At 33.7% G+C, this 20,365-nt stretch overlaps 1 protein-coding gene across 2 annotated transcripts; it reads left to right on the forward strand.

Annotated features, from left to right (window-relative positions):
* Window positions 1-3,447: 3,447 nt before the first annotated feature.
* LOC149792067 (dermatopontin-like) lies at window positions 3,448-20,024 on the forward strand. 2 transcript variants are annotated; one of them, XM_089970561.1, is made up of 5 exons: window positions 3,448-3,658; window positions 10,487-10,727; window positions 13,311-13,442; window positions 16,847-16,970; window positions 17,934-20,024. In XM_089970561.1, the coding sequence occupies exons 2-5, from the start codon at window positions 10,490-10,492 to the stop codon at window positions 18,016-18,018; spliced, it is 579 nt and encodes a 192-aa protein (XP_089826687.1). In that variant the 5' UTR covers window positions 3,448-3,658; window positions 10,487-10,489; the 3' UTR covers window positions 18,019-20,024. The 2 variants fall into 2 exon arrangements, with proteins under 2 accessions (XP_089826687.1, XP_089826688.1); XM_089970562.1 differs by lacking the exon at window positions 3,448-3,658 and having other exon boundaries at window positions 10,509-10,727.
* The last annotated feature ends 341 nt before the right edge of the window (window positions 20,025-20,365 follow it).

Raw genomic sequence — 20,365 nt, forward strand, 5'->3', positions numbered from 1 at the left:
TAAAGTTGTTTTATCATGTGTCCAGTTTTGGTTTTTATTTTCTTCAAATTATTTAATTCAATTCATCATTTTCCTTGGAATTACAAAAATGCTCTGATAATTCTTGGACAAAGACATTTACTGGCGATTATACGGAATTCAAAAACTGGAATAATATTTTCAGTGATTCAACAAAAGACTGTTAACACATCTGCACTTTTAAGGTTATTGCAGAAGTCATCGCCTTCCATCTTGAATTTCATCGGAATTTGAACTGAGATTCACTTAGAACTTTTCATTGATAAGACTTGTATTTTAATTCGTGGAATATTGTTTTTATTTTATTCATAAAACTGTAAGTTTTTTTTCTCACCTTTATTCTATTGAAATAAATTGTTATTACATATTTTGTCTAAAATATTCCAGAAAACTTTGTTTTCAAAATTTAAGTTCCCCTAGTTTCATAATTTTAAATCCCAAGTATCATTTCACATTCTGGCAATCTTTAGTGAAATCAACAAGCTTTTTACAATGTAATCAAAAGTGGAGATTTTTCTTTCAAATCCTACCCAGGAAATGTTAGATTTCTTGAAGAAAGATGAATTGTTTCTGCTTGGTAACATATATATTCTTTCTGAGGCAAAAGCTTCTTTATCGAAGCAAGAAATAAAGAATATTTTGGTCCAATATTTGGTGGAAAAGAATGTTTGGATAAAGTGCTTTAGCTTTAATCAGTAAGTTGTATCAGACTCTGACATGAAAGTAAAGGAATTAAAATTAAAATGAAAGATGGAATTAGAGTTAAGAAAGCTTGAACTTCAAAACGAGGAGAATGCAGTTATAGAAAAGAAACAAAAACAAATGCAGATGCAATCGGAGAAAGAGGTCAGACGAGAAAGAGATAGAAAGAATAGAAACAAATGGACTAAGATGACAGAGAGAGACAGATGCAAATGCAAAGTCATGTATTGAAAGCAATACATCTGTTGGGTTTAATAAACCCCAGTCTGCGGGTTCTATATCACTCGTGAGAGATTCAGGAAATCCCACCCCTATTAAAATTTTAAGGGGTTCATGAGCTTCTCCGAGTCTTTTATTATCAGGTACTTTTCCTTTTTCTGAGAAATCTTCTAATGAGAATGTTCTTTTTCAGGGAGTAGTGTGCAACTTTATTAATGTTCCTCTCCATTGTATAAATTTGTCATCAGACTTAGTCTCAGGACCAGTAACAGTCTGAACAGTGTGTTCCTTACCCATTGAGGGCATTCATTTATTACTAGGCAACGACCTAGCTGGAGATAAGATTGTGGTTAATCCACTTGTGACTGACAAGCCTATGCAAGGAAGCCTCAGAGAAGCAAAGCCATGTTCACTACTTCATATGTACAACTCGCGACGCGTACGTAAAATATGTTGGTGAAGTTTTTCATACAAGCTAACATATCTTCAACTAACTAATATATCGTAAAATATTCTACTTCAGCATATACTATACATGGGCCAGTCAAAATGGAAATTGGATTTATATCGACTTCGGCTGTAGCATATTTAACATACAGCATTCCCGTTTGATCAGAGAGCATCTCATATTAATTCAGGAATTACCGAGGCTTCAATTGCATACCATGCGCACTTATCTGTGTCTATCATACTTTAGGGTTGGAAACTTCATCCCCTAACCCAACAAATATCACCGGTTCACTATTGTTATTTAAATGATGTTTCCATTTCATACACGATTGTAATGTGGGCTTGTTCAATGGCCCAGATAATGTTATTCGTTTTATAGCTGCACTACCCTTAAATTTCATAATTAGAACGAGAAAAGTAGAGAGACTATTGCATTGTCAAATGAGGCGAGGGTGTATTTTTAAAAGAAGGCGAATTTTGAATTTGCACAGAAATGTGCACCATGGGACTTGTAAACACAATAACAACAACTTAGATACAAGAGACATAAATGCAATATACATGTATGCAATTCTCAATACTTTGAAAATTACATTCATTTTGCATCAATACTTTATTTAAGTTACCCATTATGATGCTTTAGTATTGAGAATTGTGGCTAACTTAAGAGGTTGCAAAATACATTCTCATTGATTTTAACTTTCTTACCAATAATTATGGAAATGCACTCATGTATATCAGAATAGAAGGAACCATTTTGTATTTATAAGCACCGTAGGAAAAACTGAAGACAGACGAGGACAGGGAATTGTGAAACTTCAGAGGTACCGGGAGCTGATACCATATGGTTATGAAACATGGCGCAACGAGAAGTGGACAGGCCAAAAGAGAAGCCCGAGAAAACCGAGCTAGCAGAATATTGACAATCAAACTCACAGACTATGGGGAAACACTAACACAAATACTAAAATGTTTTCATTTCCAACTAATGATGCAGACACACATACAAAACATAACACAAACATTATCACATCGGCTTATTTACTTATTATTTTATGTTTGGTCTTTTTCAACAATGTCGTTTGTCTTAAATAGAAGGAAACAAACAAGTTAAATCAACAAAGAGGAAAGTAGAGATGGAATAATCCACTGTAACTTGGAGAGACATAAACTATACACATAGTGTACTAATGACACTACACAAAGACATGTTGAAGGTTTTATTTTACTTTTAAATTTCACGTTTTACGCTCAGTATACAATAAATGTATCTCAGTGATAAAAGACAACTATTTATTTAGAACCAAAGAATATAGGAATAGATACTGAAACTTTTGCTAATTTCCTCTTGTCGCTATATTGCCCCACCATATTAAATTTTCGCGGCATTTTTAACATGTAAGTCACTTTGTCGCTATACAGACCCAATTCCTTCTGGCTATGTCCAGTTTTTCCTTATCGCTATTCAGACCAAATCCTTTGTCGCTATGTTCAAATCCCCATTCACTCCATGTTAAATTTCCCCCATGTTAACTTCGCATTGTCGCTATACTCAATATTCACTTTTTAACATGGAGATCCCCATGTCGCTATATCGCCCCCATTCACTACTCATGTCAAATCCAATATTTAGCACGATATAGATGCAAATTCTGCTTTTTCTGTTGCCTGCGGCAAGGTAAGTACAGCTGCTACAAGATTTTTTTTCGCTTTCATCCTTATTATTCTGGTTCTTGGGTTTCTTTTTACTCCATTTTGAAAGTTTGTTAAATTTTTATTATTTCCTTTTCAATAATTGTTACATGTAAGTGGCTGATATGTCAGAATTAAACCTTTGCTCACAATATTTTCCCCATAACATTTATGAAACAAGTTGAATAATGTTATATTTTTGGACCTTTAAGTGATAAGCAAGAGACTGTTTCATTCGAGACATTTGGCAGTGTACAGCAGTCTCTGATTGGCTAGTCGTCTTTTGATGGACAGGATATGCTGAACGTATACGGTTGAAACAGCCATCCGATTTACATTATTACTCCTCTCTCACTCAACCAAAACATTATGGCCTCTCACCAAATATAATTTGCGCAGTTGAGTATAAAAGAGGTGGCATGTGCATTTGATTCATTTCAATATCTGTACGAGACTAAAGAGGGAAGGAACTAAAGGGTTGTGGGTATAAAACTTCATGTGGTTTTAAATTCAAGGGGATAACATCGGGTTTCCTAAACTGTGTTCACAAGTTCAATTACAGTTACTGGAGCTTGAGGTAGGTAATGTTCTTGGTACCTCGGTGATACACCTCACTTTATCTTGTGTGTGTGTGTGTGTGTGTGTGTGTGTGTGTGTGTGTGTGCATGCGTGTGTGTGTGCGCAAAGCAGTCTTCACGACTTACAAACTACGTAGGCATTCACATTGTTGTTGATTCGTGCGAAGGAGGAACCAAATGAGTCCGGAGCCAGAAATGTTTTGTAGCTCCAGAAATGCACAACGATGTGGTCTATTTTCAAAATTACCTGAACTTCCTTTCTGAGAGTTTCTTCATGTTGCAGAGCTTCCATTCAACATTTAAATTTATTTGTAAACAAGGGAGGGGGAGATTATTAAGTTTGAATGCCCAATGTTACCGAGGTAACATCATTGTCATACAACAAATAAATAGTGGGATTTTTTTACATTCACCGACGTAAATTGCGAATTTACTTTCTAAATTGTATGTTTTCATATATAGAAATTACATAGTTCAATGGTTTAAGAACAAAGATATAATGTCGTCTCAGTACCTCTTTAGAAACATACATATTTTACTTTTGTTTTTTGTGGTTTACTTTAGGAAATATTATTAGATTCAAAGGCTTATAAAATTCATCATTTGAATTTAGCAGTCTTATTTCGCCATCAGTTGTGGTTCGTCCTACATTCTAGTTCTGGCCATATTCCGATGCATTTTTGAAGCAGTTAGATACATGAACCCTTCTTTCGTTCTGTGGAAGGCCTCACTGGTTGGTTGAGTGTGTGTGTGTGTGTGTGTGTGTGCTTGTGTGTGGCCTACACTCCAAGACCGATGAAGGCAATCGTGTATGAAATTGGAAACATCATTTAAATAACAATAGGGAACCGGTGATATTTATTGGGTTAGGGGATGAAGTTTCCAGCCCTAAATTATAATAGACACAGATAAATGCAACATGGTATACAGTTGAAGCCTCGGTAATTCCTGAATTAATATGAGATGCTCTCTGATCAAACGGGAATGCTGTATGTTAAAATATGCTACATTCGAAGTCGATATAAATCCAATTTCCATTTTGACTGGCCCACGTATAGCATATAAGATCCACGTTAGCGATATTAAAAAGTGCTGAAGTAGAATATTTTACGATATATTAGTTAGTTGAAGATATGTTAGCACCTATGAAAAACTTCAACTACCTCAAAACATTTTAAAAGCATGGACGCCAACTTCTTTTTCTAGAAAATGAAATGCCTCTCTCCCAGAGAAACGTTTATATCGATGCCAGCCTCTGAAGCCAGAGCCCGTTAAATAAATGGTACAAAGATAGCGCATGCGATTAGAGTTGTGCACATTTAGAGTTAATATGACCATTTGGATATCCGCAGCAAAATGCATCGCTGCGAAAATACTTATATTTGGCAAAACCTTGCAATCACTGAAAATTCTGCAGTAATTGCTACAAGAACATCTTGACAGACCTAGAAAGGGGGCTGGAACATAACCATGTGTGGGGTGTGTCACGTGACCCAATATGTAAACCCGACAAGCTCGCTTTAGAAAGCGGAAAAAAGCGTTTGTTGTCCATGAGCTTTTATAGTAACTTGTGCTACTGAATGTAGAATAATTGTATTTCAAAAAATGCCAGTTAATAAAATAACCAGTTAAAGAAACCGTACCGTTAGTGTATACCTCAACATTACTGATATAAAAATGTATAAATTGGATGAAGCTAATATTGTAAGCGCCCTTAGTTTTGGAGTACCAACCCTCTCGACTTAACACGATTTCAATATTGGTGCACAATGGGCATATCACATCTGGTCTTACTGTGCACATCGAATGATCGCTGAACTTGGTGTCAAACTAGTAGCATCAGAGAAGCAGATAGATGAGTAAGAAGAACAGATCAAAACTACAGGCAAACATTAGAAGTAGAAACGAAATGAATCCACTAGGTAAGATCGAAAACATCCAGTTCTTTGCTAAGTGCTTGTCTCAGAATCAAACAAATGTTCGGCATTTGACCAGTCGAAAAATCTTGCAGGTTTATTCTATACGCGGAGTTTCAGCTTATGATTACAAAACCACAATATATTCAAACATTGGCTTTAATAAATTTGGGGAAAGTTTAGATATATGGATGGAGCCAAAGGAATAAAGAGCGCATTTCAATTCTGAAAGAAAACTCGTGTTGGAAGACCATTGTAAAATGTGCACAATACTAAATTTCAAATCACTGCAAATGATCAGGCATTAATATAGTGTCAATAGATAATTAAAAGTAGCCGCCAAGGAGTAAATTAGTGCGCCCAAACTGCCTTATGAGCAAGAAAATTAGATTGAAGGCAACCAAGGCAACCAAGAGATAAAATACAGGCACTAAAAGCAGAAAGTTGACGCTTTTGAATGATGTGGCGGATGTGCTCAGATAAAACATTACAGAGCTAGCCATGAAATAGACATTGCATTCTGTGAATTTAGGCACAAGATAAAGAGCGTGTATGGAAGAGTGGAAGAACTGTTAACACACGGCAGAGAGCAACTGAGCAAAAAACAAAACCCAAAACCACCCGTTATTATAAACCAAAAACAGACAAGCAAAAGAAGACAACACAGCACGTGATTGATCCCGAGACAGGTAGAAAGCATTTCATGATTGACAGCGTAACTGTGATGTTCGGCAACTTCATCGTCTGCTTCAAGACAGAATGGCGCGAGAAACACATAGTGCTTTTGTCATTCTGATGTACACCACTCACATCTGGGTGGTGAGCAAGTCAGTGAGCAGCTATGCCACAAAACCCGTCCAGAACAAGCCATCGCCCCGAAAGTATTCAAGCCAAATTTCAGACAAGTGGACCCGTTTAATTTCATCATCCCGCATCTGCCATTATTCAGGCTCACAGTATTTCGAAATAGGATCTGTATCACAGGCAAAGACCCCAAAGATCTAGTCAGAGAACTGCACCAGTAAAACACTAAGACTAGCATACTGGTTTGCCATACAGTGTTGTGGAACAATGCAGGTATTATACATGTAGGACCGATCAGACAGGCCTTTGTTGAGATATAGTGGGCGACTAGACTGGGAAGTACATTGTGGACCTTCTTGCAATGAGCTTACCAATGAGAGAGGGAGACGGCTGCTCGAGTTCGCAAGTTACAACAACTTGGTACTAGCCAACACCCTGGGACAACATAAAGCTTCACGATGCTGGACATGGCACTCACCAAATGGAACCCATCACAACCAGATCGTATTTATTTCATCTTTGCACGATACTTAGCAATAACTTAGCATTCTGCAACAAAGACGTCGATATCAGCTTGTCAAGCAAACAAGTTGAGAAGGATTATAGTGATTCGAGCCATTTCGGTTCGTTTCTGCAGGTAAACTCTTTTAACCCTGAACCGATGAGCAGACTCTGCATGTATTAGTGAAATAGTATGCGATTACTTTAAAGACGAAGAAACTTGACTCTAATATCTCTGGATATTACACCACAATGATTTTGCATTTTGCAAACAAGACTACGGTATCGGGTTGTCATTTAACATATGATTATAAAATTGTATCGTCAGAAGCGTCCCTAATCCAGTAAACCAAGACTTACCGTATTTTTACCCCCACATTGATCAAAGATGAATTGCTCTCATTTACCTTTACAGAGTAGATTTGTTCATATTTGCTGATGTAACAATGGTACTCTGAGAGATTAAAAAGAATAACAAACTGAACTCTAAAAATTATCTCAGAAAAGTACTCACAATATGAAACAAGAAACAATGGCAGTTTTGATTTGAAAAGCAAACGTTAAGACCAAGGAAGAAAATATCAATTTTTGAAATCACCGAATAGAATAGTAACTGCTTGCAAAGAGTAAGGTTTATAATGACCGTACATAGTTACTGGCCTGTTATGATCACATAACTACTTAATATTAACTAACTAATTATATATATGTTCAATGTATTAGATGTGTTCGGACCCTCCCACAGACTTTTATGTAGAATACAAATTATATTTAAAACAAAAATTGTAAGAAAATATTTACTGCGTCCACTCGACAATGAGTTGTCAACCATCTATATTAGTCACCAGAAAATAGCAGCCATATTGCCAAAGCTGAGATATATATATATATATATATATATATATATATATATATATATATATATATATATATATATATGCATGTCTGTGTGTGTGCGTATGTGCGTGTGTGCATGTGTGTGTGTTTTTAGTCATATCTCTACGATGTCTGTTATGTGGTCAGTTTATGCTGATGCCTAGAACTGGGGCAAAATGCCAAAGACATGTAACATCATGTCTCGCGCAATCACATTATCCTGACACCAAGCCGACACTAACTTCTTAAAAGCTAAGTGCCATGCGAGCAAACTGCTGATACCATTTTTTTTATAAGTGTTTAGTATGACTCTGCCTGGGTTCGAACCCACAACCCCACCGGACTGGTTTCTGATGGTTTTACTGTTAGAAAGATATATTTGTTTTGCTCAGAAATGTCCACGATGGATATGGGATTTATTCTAGCATTTATCATATTATTGTCCTATATAATCCTTGCATATGTTTGTTAGTAATGAACTATCCAGTGAGTCCAAATCCTCAAACGTCATATGTTATTCAAAAGTATACTCAAAGATGTACTGACGGTGAAGTCTTACCAAAAGGCTATCCGATTTTATTTTGAAAATATGGACTGTGAACATAGCATCGTACAATGGGTCGCAGATCGCACATGTCGCTTTTGGATAACACCAATGACTCATTACTCAATTGCACTGTCGCCAAACACATACACACACACACACACACACACACACACACACACACACACATGTGGTACAGTGTAAATATTCTACGTAATAAGCAATTGCCTTGAAATCACGAAGAACAATGTCTAAAAATAACTTCTGTATCATAACCAAAGTAACAGAGGAAACATTGCTCTAAAATAGACCTTAACTAATTTCCTGGTTACAAAATTGTCACCTGAATAGAAAAGCCTTTACCTGTGATAAAAGAAATGTATCTTAAATACTACTGGAACTTTATGAAGAAATAGAGGCAAACAGTATTTTTTATTATGTGTACTGTATTATTTTATATTTATGTTATTAATAATATATTTTGACTTGGCAAAATATTGAAGATGGTGCATTATATTTCAAATTTACCAGTTTTTATTTATTCAATTTATTTGCCAGTAGTTAATTAGTAAATGCAAAACGTGTTATGTTCTTTAAATTACGTTAATTTAAAGAGTTAAATTTGTGTTGTCCCCTGGTACAATTATTGAATAATAATTCAATATTATTCTAATTTATATAATACACTTAAAATAATGAAAATTTTATCAAACTAATCTCAGAAAAATATTTTTAATATTATATTTATTATGTAAAAGTCGGGGTCATGTGACTAGCAAGGGATCTCACTAAAAATGGGCATGAATTTGCTTTTGAAGCATCGAAATGAGCAGAAAGCATGAACAACGAAAGCTATAACAACACCTGGCATGCGCAAACGTACTCTTAAAAACATGAATAACCTGGTTTAAACATTATCACTTATTTTCTTTTAAATTAAAAAAGATCATAACAAGCTGATTAGATAACTGGCATCATCCACTCTGACACTCTACCATATATTACTACATAAAAATCAACCACCCTTAGGTAACGAAAATGGGCCTATGTATTCTATCGCAGTGAAGAGGATAATGAAAGAAAACCTCGATCTACCTAAAATTGAACGCTTTGTTAATGAAATATACTTATATGATGACAGAAAGAAAGTAAATTGGAATTATAATGCTTAAATGACTTTGCTTTATTTGCTTTGTGAGTGATTCGGTAAAATTTACACATCGATAAATACCCAACCATGATCATTTAATCCTATATGAAATACTACTGCAAAGACTCAATGAATTCGTTCCCTGCATATAATAGTTACAGGCTTGTATCTGACACTATTATATTAGAAACAAACACGGAAGTTCAAAAGACCGACTGTTAATCATGCACAAAACTTACCATTTGACTGTAAATTTATTAATTGTGATAAAATATTGAAATGAACAGTAATTAGATATATAAATCTGGAAATTAGTAGAAATTAAACATCTCAAAGAGTGTCAATTATACTATTTGATACGTGTTTTAAGTAAAATATTTGAACTTAAATTTTACTAGAAACGTCAAAAAACTGAAGTTGACAAAAAAAAAACTATTTCCTACATGTCTCATTTTTTTCAAAATATCAGTATGAAGTAATTAAACCAGGATCTGTTGATAATAGGTAATACCCGATATTTGATAACCCATGATGTTAGTATTGAAGTGTTCTTTTAGTTTTTTGACACCAGGGTAGCACAGCTACACAAAGTTTTACAAACGATAGGGTACTTATTGTGCTTTTACGTGCAATTATTTTAACTGAAACTTTGCTATGGTGCACATAGCAGAAGAAGACCTTGTTTTAAATCAGGAAATATTACAAATAACGAAGAGGCCACACTTCTGATTCATGATACTCCCTACGAAAATGTGGCACTACAAATTGACTTGTGTTATATTCGTGGGTACTGATCTGGAAGTAATAACTCTGACCCAAGTCCTCCTAGAACAATATTGTAAATAGTCCACAATTCCAAACCTTAAAGTGTGAAATTGCAAGGAATCTTTATATTTAAAACAATGTGTGACAAAATAGGATTTTGAATTAGTTTAAATTGTTTAGTTTTTTTTATTGTTTTGACTTGCTTTGTTTTGTCTTCAGGAAATGAATACCTAAATTAAATGTTTTTTCTTGTTGGTTTTTTTTTCTTCAGGAAATGAATACTCAAATTACATTAGTGTTTATCTTGACTTTGACTGGATCATGTATAGGATATCATCAGTTTACCACACAGTATGACGAGGTGTTCGATTTCACCTGCGCAGAGCCCGAATTGTTGACCTCTGTGAAAAGTACTCACAATAATCATTATGAAGATAGACAATGGGATTTTAGATGTGATAGGACGAGTGTGCACTTCACGTCGGTTCAGCCATCACGATGCAGCTGGAGTGGTAAGGATCTGAAAACGAGATTTTGACTTTTCTTTCATTAATGCAAACGCTTTTCACTTTTACGTTGGCATGCTTTATTGCTTTTCTTTGAAAATTGTTTACAGGATTGTATAATTTCTTTCTGTAACATTATGCATGTTTGTATGTATGTGCGCATGAATATATGTATGTTTTGTATGTGTTCCGTCCAACTGGCTACCTAACTAGATAGATTTGGGGTGGATGGAAGACTTGATGGGCCAATGAAAAGGAAATTCATAGATATATGGATGTCTTACAGAATTTAAAAGCATATATCAACGAACTGGTCGGGAAATTAATCAACCGAGAAGTTATTCCAATATGAGATTACAATTAAAATTTGAAATGTGAAAATTGGACATATATGCATTTTCTTCCAAATAAGTTTAAATGATCTTGCATGCATTCAACCACACGAGGTCTACACAAGCAAAATACGCATTATTGCAAATTATCGTTTCAATGATAAATTATCATTTTACGTGCAAGTTCGTTGCTTTTTTTTACAGGTAATAAGTCTCTGAACCAAACCTTGTGTGAAGCCCCACTCTTAACCTATGAAATATTTAGGAACTCACTGATCTTTGTATTGTTATCAGATACAGTTATGCTTAGCTGCTCCCCAGCATAACTCCTATTTCCAACTCTTATATATATATATATATATATATATATATATATATATATATATATATATCCCCTCAAACAATAGGAAAGAAATGTTAATAATTAGATTTTACGAAAATATATCTTAAATGTTGGCATATATATCCTTACGTCATAAAGCAATTTTGGGTGAGAGAATATGGTAAATTGCCAACTTGTTTTTGTTTTGCTTCCTTTCTAATTATATTCAGTCTCAGCAAAAGTAGATAGGTATCGGTTAAGTTTTTCTGTAGAAGGTCCTCAAAGTTTTGCCCATTTTTTGTCACCCTTGCTGAGTCTCTTTCCTTCGCTGTTTACGTGCATGTTATAGCCAGGTTGTAACTATTACAGAACTATATGGCTGGCTCAATTTATGGTGATGAAATTTGTATCGTCATTGTCTAATGCGCTTACATCTTCGCGAAACATAATTTGTTGTGCTGCCGATTTAAAAAAATAATGATGGGACGATTAATGAAACTATTTGAAGCCTGGTCGGAAAAGTCGATCAACCAATAATTCGATTATGATTTTGCAGACCGAATATAAAAACGTATAGCAGTCTTTTAAGAACTGGTATATTTGTTGCGTGGAGAGCTCCCGGTACAAAATAAGTATGTGAATAAAAAGTTCCAAATAAATATTTCTTTTCGTTGTATAGTACAAATAAAGGACCACACATATGTTGCACTATAAATGTACCAGTAAACCGTTCTACGTTCCAGGATACCAGGGACTTAACTATTACGAATCAATCAAAATACGACATTATCATGACAAAAATATTTAGAAAATAATTCCAGTCGATCAAAATAGATCATTAATTGGTTATGATGAAGCAATCATCAATCTTTAATTTTCAACTGTTTCTGAACATTAAGACATAATATTAAAGTTATCGACGGCTGTGGTTTACAAAGCTATAAGACTTACTTGAACATGTTACTTGCCTATTATGCAAGAACGGGGATGGAGTGGAGTGGGGTGGCTGCTGTTACATCTCTGACCATTTATTTGACCGACTGATATAATGTAATATAGCACTATGTTATAAGATAGCGAAAATGGGACAAATGAGCATAACTGAGCCATTTGGAAAGCAACCCAATGTTTCCTCCTTGCACCTTTTAGCACATCTGTCATATTTGCGAACACAAATCAGTTCGATCCCCAATAAAGTGTGAGTGTATAGTTAACTAACGTGATATATTAAAAGAAAGTTCTACAATTAATAACTTATTCCAAATTAAAATGATACAATTAAACACTTTGTAATGATTCTGGTTTCTTGTTTTCATTACAGCCAAACATAAAGGAAACGCATGTTTTCACTATATCTGTTTCGTTAGTGTTATCCCTTGGTATATTGTTATCGTATTGTAAGTGTTATTTCTTTTAAACCCATGTGATTCAGATGAATAATATGCTTATTGTATTGCACTCATCAATTTGTATGTCAAATTATGTGAATTAATGTAAATGCTATACCTGCCAGTATAAGAAATTATTATTAACATTTTGACTCGATTTTTTTGTGTGTATCTACCGAAATAGCTGGATATATCACAGCAACGAGTCAATAGTCAACATAGGATATGTGATATGCAGTTACATGCACAGAAATAGGCGCGAGCTGATATTTTCAGAATTTATCTCAAGCCGTGAATTCACATTGTCTAATTTATATTTCTGACTCCGAGCATCACAACAGTAATTTAATCAGGTTTTCTTAATTCCTGTCTTTGTCAATTTGTTGTGACTACTCTTGCAAGTATTTTTTATAGTGATTAAAGGAAATCCCTAGAACTCTCTTGCGATAGGAAAAAATAATAAGTTACACCGTTTTCTGTCTAACAACACTGTTAAAAATATTATCATGAATATTTGAATATGGTAGTGAACAAAAACATTTTTCAGGATATGTCAATGACTACGACGAACCTGCTATATACCAATGTGGGCAGTCTGGAATTCTTCAAGGCATCAAAAGTGTCCACAACAACTATTATGAAGACAGACGTTGGAATTTTTATTGTTGCTCATCTCCAGGTAATTAATGAAATAACTGGTTAAATCCTACCTTGCATATGATTTCCTGTCTCGGAGGGAAATATTATCCAGAAAGTGCATGCGCACGAGCTTGCCATACCTGGGACGTTCATCCTTAAATATGTTCTCCTCTGACCTGCGCACTTGATTTAGAAGCAGCATAACAGAACCAAAAATGTAATAGTTACATAACACAAAATAAAGGGAAACGAAAGGTGAGGTCATTTTCTTAAGGACTTACCAAATAAAATCAAGCAGATCATTTTCTTTTTTAAAGAAAGTGATTTCAAAATGAATATCAAAATGTCCTTCTTTTCAAGACCTAGAAACCAAAGACAAAATAATCATATGGACAAAGTGATTAAATCAAGATACATTTATTATGAACTATCCGATTCATGGGCAGAGTATATATCTTTAGGTTTACCTTCACACGTTTGCCATCTATCTATGCCAACATGACTTCAAATGAACACCGAAGAAACTATACATCATTATAAATTATAACCGCAGTAGTAGCTATATTATACTATCGGAATTGCTAATAGGTACAATATTTAATCAACTGATGTTAGAGCATGCAATATAATTGTACAATTTTATTTAAAGTTTAGGCATGCAGTAAAATGTGGCTATTTCTCACATGTTTTATGAGACGTAAGACTTTAAAATTCAATAACTCTGTTACTAGGTAAAATAAATCATATAACTCAGATGCTTGAGGATTAAATAACCTGAAAGCAACAAGCGAAAAGTATGGCCTGAACATTTGTTAAATACACATAGATAATTGAGGTTCGCATGACGGATAAAGCAAACGCACCAAAAGTTGATTAGGCATATGGTAATGAAGGGTCTGGACTATCATATTACGTGCACATCTAACCACACTGGGTAAGTGCTATAGCCGGTTTCTCCACTTTTTCTCACTGAAAATACAATTTCTTTTAACAACATTGTTGGTCTCATAGATGCAAGCAACTATACAAATAATGTATAGTTTTCTCATACATTAACTGAATGGTTATTGTTTGTCATGAATGCCTACGTTGTAAAAAAGTGATCCCTCTAAGCATGGGACGAGTCAGCTTCCCAGAAATGATAATGCTGATCTCATGAAATGCATAACATACCGTTGTTTACTTTTCTGCATTTAGAACTGATCAGCGCTAATAATGTGTCACCTTATTCATGAACTCGTCATGCAATACGGACAGTACATTGGCCATATTAAAGACAAATAGACTATTTGCAGAAACTTTAACCTGGAAAATGGTTTCTATTTCTTCAATATCAATTTTCCACTGTTTTCTAAAACATGGATTTTAACACAAAAGTACAAAGGTGTATTATGCTAAAAGGAATTAGTTTATAAAACTGTTTTCATAATTATGTTTTTTAAGTATTCCAAATTACCTCTGAAATGATCTCCACTATAAATCCCGCATGGAGCATGCACACATTTCCCCTTGTAGCCATAGTACAAAGCAAAGTCGATGAAGACTAAAATTGCTGTTAAGAGAAGTAGACTTGACCTATTAGTCTGTTAGATCAATTTGCTAATATAAATATGTATTTTTCAAAATGGACTTTGGTAGGAATCAAATGGACTATACGATTTGCACATGGACATATTGTTCAAGTAACATGATCAACTTTTCCTCGACCTGCAACCATTACACATCAGTCACTTGAAGCTGGTGATCTATATTCGATACAAAATAAGTTTATGATACAGCAAAGGCATTAGAATCAACCAAACTGTCCTGCGTCACAGTTGTGATGGCCACGCATAATTATTAGTACAGAACATCACTGAAATGCATATCGTTGTTTTTGTACATAAAAATTTAATTTTTATTCCGATTAGTAAGAAAACATTCATGAAAAATGATTGGCAAATGTTGATGCTATAAAAATATGAATTAGAACATAACAGAGTATGGCAGCGATACGTACACTAGGTTTAGAACATCAATTATTTGTTGTGTGCCATTGTCTAATTAGTGTCAATCACCTACCAACGATAGCATTATGCGTGGTCCATCAGGCAAGGTCTTACAGACGTTACATAGTGAGTTTAATACACGTATACTGGTACAGTGGCGATCTCCCACGTTCATCATATACAAATCTCATCTAGTACAATGGTCCTCCTCCATTTTCATCATATACCAATCTCATCTAGTACAATGGTTATCTCCCACAATCATCCTATGCCAACCTCCTCAAGTGCAACTGCATTCTCCCAAGCTAATCGTATACCAATCTCATCTAATAAAATGGCCATCTCCCATGTTTATCATATACCAATCTCACCTTATGCAGTGGTATCTCCTTCTTCAATTTCCATCATATACCAATCTCATCTACCACAATGTCCATCTTCTACATTTATCATGTGCCAGTCTCTTCCGCTTTCATCATAGACCAATCTCATCTAGCACAATGTCCATCTCCCATGTTCATCATATACCAATCTCATCTAGCACAATGTCCATCTCCAACGTTCATCATATACCGATCTCATCTAGCACAATGACCATTTCCCACGTTCGTCATGGACCAATCTCATTTAGCACAATGACAATCTCCTACGTTTTTCATTTACTGCAACTGTACTTGTTTTCATGCTAACCTGTAATATAATTTTCATAAAAGTAAGGTGTACCTTCTTGAATTATTGGAAGCAACGAAACCCCATATATAAATTGCATAGAACTAAATTAGGCACCAAATACTTCAGGTAACATTTTCAGTGAAACAGTATGTGTTTGTATTGAACGGGAATAATCAACTATACTATATGCACCATTAATATTAAACATAATTCTCAAGTATGTAAAATTAAAAATTTCTAATTCAAGAGTCTCATAGTATTATTTTTCATCCTTCTTCTCAACAAAAAAAACTATTGTTTGTTTGTGTTTTATGTATTTACCTTGACAGACCATTTATCACTGTAATCCTTTCCCTATCAAACTGACTCTGTACATCATTTAGGGTTATCATATAATAAAACTAGACCTTCAGTAAATAAAAGTAGGTATACATTAATGTAAACTGCAAACATTGCTCTATCGCCATTTTAGTTAGGAGGAATCTATGTCCTCTAAAATCAAACAAGAAGTAATATTGGTGACATTACTTCTATTTGCGTTATATTTATTGAACACTGAAAGAACTCATAAAATAATAGCGTAAAACTGAATATTTCAGCGCTTATTCCTAATTTATACATTTTATAAAGAAATGCCAGTCACATATTTTGCATGAAATGCCGTACTCAACTCAAAGTAAAATTATTATAATATTTTATTACATTCATATTTATGCAATGCTGTTACAATGTCAGAGTACTCGAACTTCGATAACACATATGGTTAATTGTTCTCTTTCAACAGCATATTCACTCACAGGTTGCTATACCACCAACAAACTCAACCAATATGACAAGCCACTTGAATTCAACATTCCAGATGGATACGTTCTTCATGGAGTTACCAGCGTTGATAATAATTATTATAAGTAAATATCACTGTCTGTATGTCTGTCTGTCTGTTTCTACCTCTGCCTAGCTATTATTGTATATCAATCAGATACTTAAAGAGATTTGATTCCTCGGAACTTTGTCTACACCGAGGAATTCTAATATCCTTCTTGGTGTTATATACCTGTCAAACATATGGGTTAAATACGCTTTGAATACACTGTAGGCATATGTGTTATAGACAGCTGTGTCAAGGATCTCTTTAAACACCTTGCACAAAGACCATGAGTTGTTTTGCAAATTAGAAAATTATCCTTTGAATATAACTTAAACTTTGTTCAGGTCGCACCTGAGACTGATTTATAAGGTGAATCATAAACAATTTAAGCAAAACCTCCATAAAGGCATTCGGTTTTGTTTTTTATTCGAACTTAACAAATTCCAGATCAAGGTTTGTTTGTACACAAAGTACCCATATATATATATATATATATATATATATATATATATATATATATATATATATATATATATATATAACCACCTCGTGATTCTTGTTTTTATTATTAAGCTTTCCTCTTTCAATAATCCATCAGCTTAAAAAGTGGCTCGAGTGTTTCAAAGTTCACCAAAAACCGCTTGTCAGCTGTGCTGGCAGAATTTGTTCCTTTATCGAAGATAAAACCGCAACAAATGCGTTGCTCTTTGAATTTTTATGGATTTTTTAAAATTAAAGTGTGGATACCATTGCAGATAAATCAAGCGACGGGTGATATCGTATTGGACTTAAGCCAACAAATGCCATTATATTTTTTTCTTTCACAAAATATTTCATTGGACCTAATTACCATACGTCCTTCGTTTTTGGAATCGAACCGATGTTATGTAGTTTACGTTAAACAGATTCCTCAGTATAGCCTATAAAGGATCTGAAAACGTTTGCAGGTTATATTATGATGCAAGTGTACAACTTTTAACCTGTATGCTTTCTTTCATTTCAGTGATAGGAGTTTCTGGTTTCAGATCTGCAAACTGAATTACATTCCTCTGCTTAATAGGATCGACAAGGATGTGAGACAAAAATGATAAAACTGAATGTGCAAGAAATCAAGAACAAGGATTACAAATAGAAATTTAAATGATGCCAAAAGTATCATACCATTTTTTACATTTTATTTTCTTATAACAAATATATTATATTTTATTCACTTTTAGCAAAGATATCATAATCTTCAACAAGACTAATTCTGAATGGCTAGAAATATTAGATATACTTACTAAATGGAAACGTAACATCACTAGCTAATATCTCAATATCATTCTGAACACGTCTTCCGTACTAATTTTTGAAACAAACTTTTCTATGTGTATCATGCAGTAATTACACAAAAGCAGTCATGTACATATTATACCATTGCAGTGAAAAATGTATTTCTCCAGTCTACGAGATACAATTACTTATTTTATCTTCATACTTTTAAAACATCTTTCTTAAATTTACTCTACCGTTGATAGTGAATTTATTGCTATTTGATCCAGTACTATATTGCAAGAACAATATTGAGACATAAATCCACTTGTTTGCACTTTGTATCACTTTTATTCACCAAAATTGTTTTAAATGTTTTATCGAATTCTTTGATATTCACTACTCATATATTTCAAACTAAACATTTCCCTTCATTTTATTCGAACTAGAATTCATATTAAATCTAGAAAACATATTTTATAGTCTTATAATAAGAGTCTTTTTTACTATCATATATATATATATATAACTCACTCACAAACTGTATGTGACATACTCGTGTTGCAATCGATACTGGTTGTAAAATTACCACCATGTAATAAAAAAGTCTCAGAAGTAACATTCAGCTCATAACCATGTGTGGAGATTAATATTTCGCGATTTTCTTGGTAGTTTATATTTTTTTGTCATGGAAATATGGCAAGTGTTGTTATTACGTTTGTTATGATATGGTACAGGGAAATCTTTTTGTGGAATAGCTTATGAACTGATTGGTTAGTGCAGGAGTTGTCATTTGCGATTGCATTATTATGTTTGATTCAGTAGAGGTTAATCGGGGGTGTTTAACAAAGTTTGAAGAAAGCAGGTTGCACATAATATATTTCTGTTTGTTGCCAAATTTGGGGTACTTGTACAGAGAGTTTAGATTTTTGTACCCAGTGATGTGTATAAACCTATGTATTTATAAAGGTGTTTTCAGCTAGTTTGTGACATAAATAATTTCTGACGATTGAGTTTTTGTAATATGTTTAGAACTCAACTTGGGTAAGTTTGTTTTCACAGCCTCTTTCTTTCGCTAATTTACCTAGCTTTCTTGTCCCAACTTGTGCCCGCAATAGAACATTATTTATTCTGTGAAAACGCATACACGTGGGTTATATGGCATGATATATGGATAGTCATGGTCACAAAAATCACTATGAGATTTGTCCATATAACATTTGTAGATGCATGGCATCTATCTGGAAATATGGGATTAGCGTCAAATAAAACTAGGTTGGTTCCATTGGTAATACAACGGAATGCCATTTTATACATTACTTATAACAATGAATTCGTTCGTCGTTATAGTTTTTAATATCGAGATTTGTTTAGTTTGGTTATACGAGTAACAATACCTTATTAAATAAATAGTAACTGAAACGAGCACACAAAATGTCCATAATTAATTAACATCACATATTTCAACATCTTTAAAACAAATATTTACTTTAAACAAATACGTAAAACCAAAAATCCCTTAGCTTTTATATTTATTTAGATTTAACTTTACTGCTTTTCTTCTTTATAATCAAGATAATATTATGACATGTTTATTTCATCTACACTAATTGGATTCTAATTTTTCTTCATACATTTATTGTAAGATAACACATATTCTTCATATAATTTTTATAACAAATCTTTTGTTGACTTAATATCAGTAAATCCTTTACTGATTATTTAACCAGTTTAGACTTCTCCTAAATCATAGCTTTGTGTCTTAGCATAACTATTATAATTGTTTCCTTTTAATTGAAAGCTGTTTTCCACTTTGTTCACAATAAAATGTATTATTTTGATATACCTTGTATGTCTTGTTCTCTAATTTAGTTTCTGCTATTATGTATATTTTATTGTAATTCCTTTAGGTATAACAAAAAAATATCACAATTAAACTGACAGATTCATTATATTTATTTAATTTTAAGTCAATATATCTACAGAATATGTTGACTTCTTTTCTGATATTTATATGTTTGAGGTCTGATTGAACAGTGCTAGATATACTTTATAAATCTAGCTTTCTCTAGGTGGCGGCAAATTCCAACTTTTCGATAGCCAAATGGCTCTGACACAATACTCCAACATAAATGTCAAAATATCTAAAATTGGGTGGGAAGTGTCAGAGGTAACTCCGACTAC

The sequence above is a fragment of the Sinohyriopsis cumingii genome, chromosome 9 (genome assembly GCF_028554795.1).
Source record: "Sinohyriopsis cumingii isolate HCF-2022 chromosome 9, ASM2855479v2, whole genome shotgun sequence".
NCBI lineage: Eukaryota > Metazoa > Mollusca > Bivalvia > Unionida > Unionidae > Sinohyriopsis > Sinohyriopsis cumingii.

Bases quoted from the DNA above. Each gene is read 5' to 3' on its own strand.
- LOC149792067 (XM_089970561.1), top strand. From the start codon at position 10,490: ATGAATACTCAAATTACATTAGTGTTTATCTTGACTTTGACTGGATCA. The intron at 10,728-13,310 runs GTAAGGATCTGA...AACATTTTTCAG, and splicing joins ATCACGATGCAGCTGGAGTG to GATATGTCAATGACTACGAC. The intron at 16,971-17,933 runs GTAAATATCACT...CTTTCATTTCAG, and splicing joins GTTGATAATAATTATTATAA to TGATAGGAGTTTCTGGTTTC.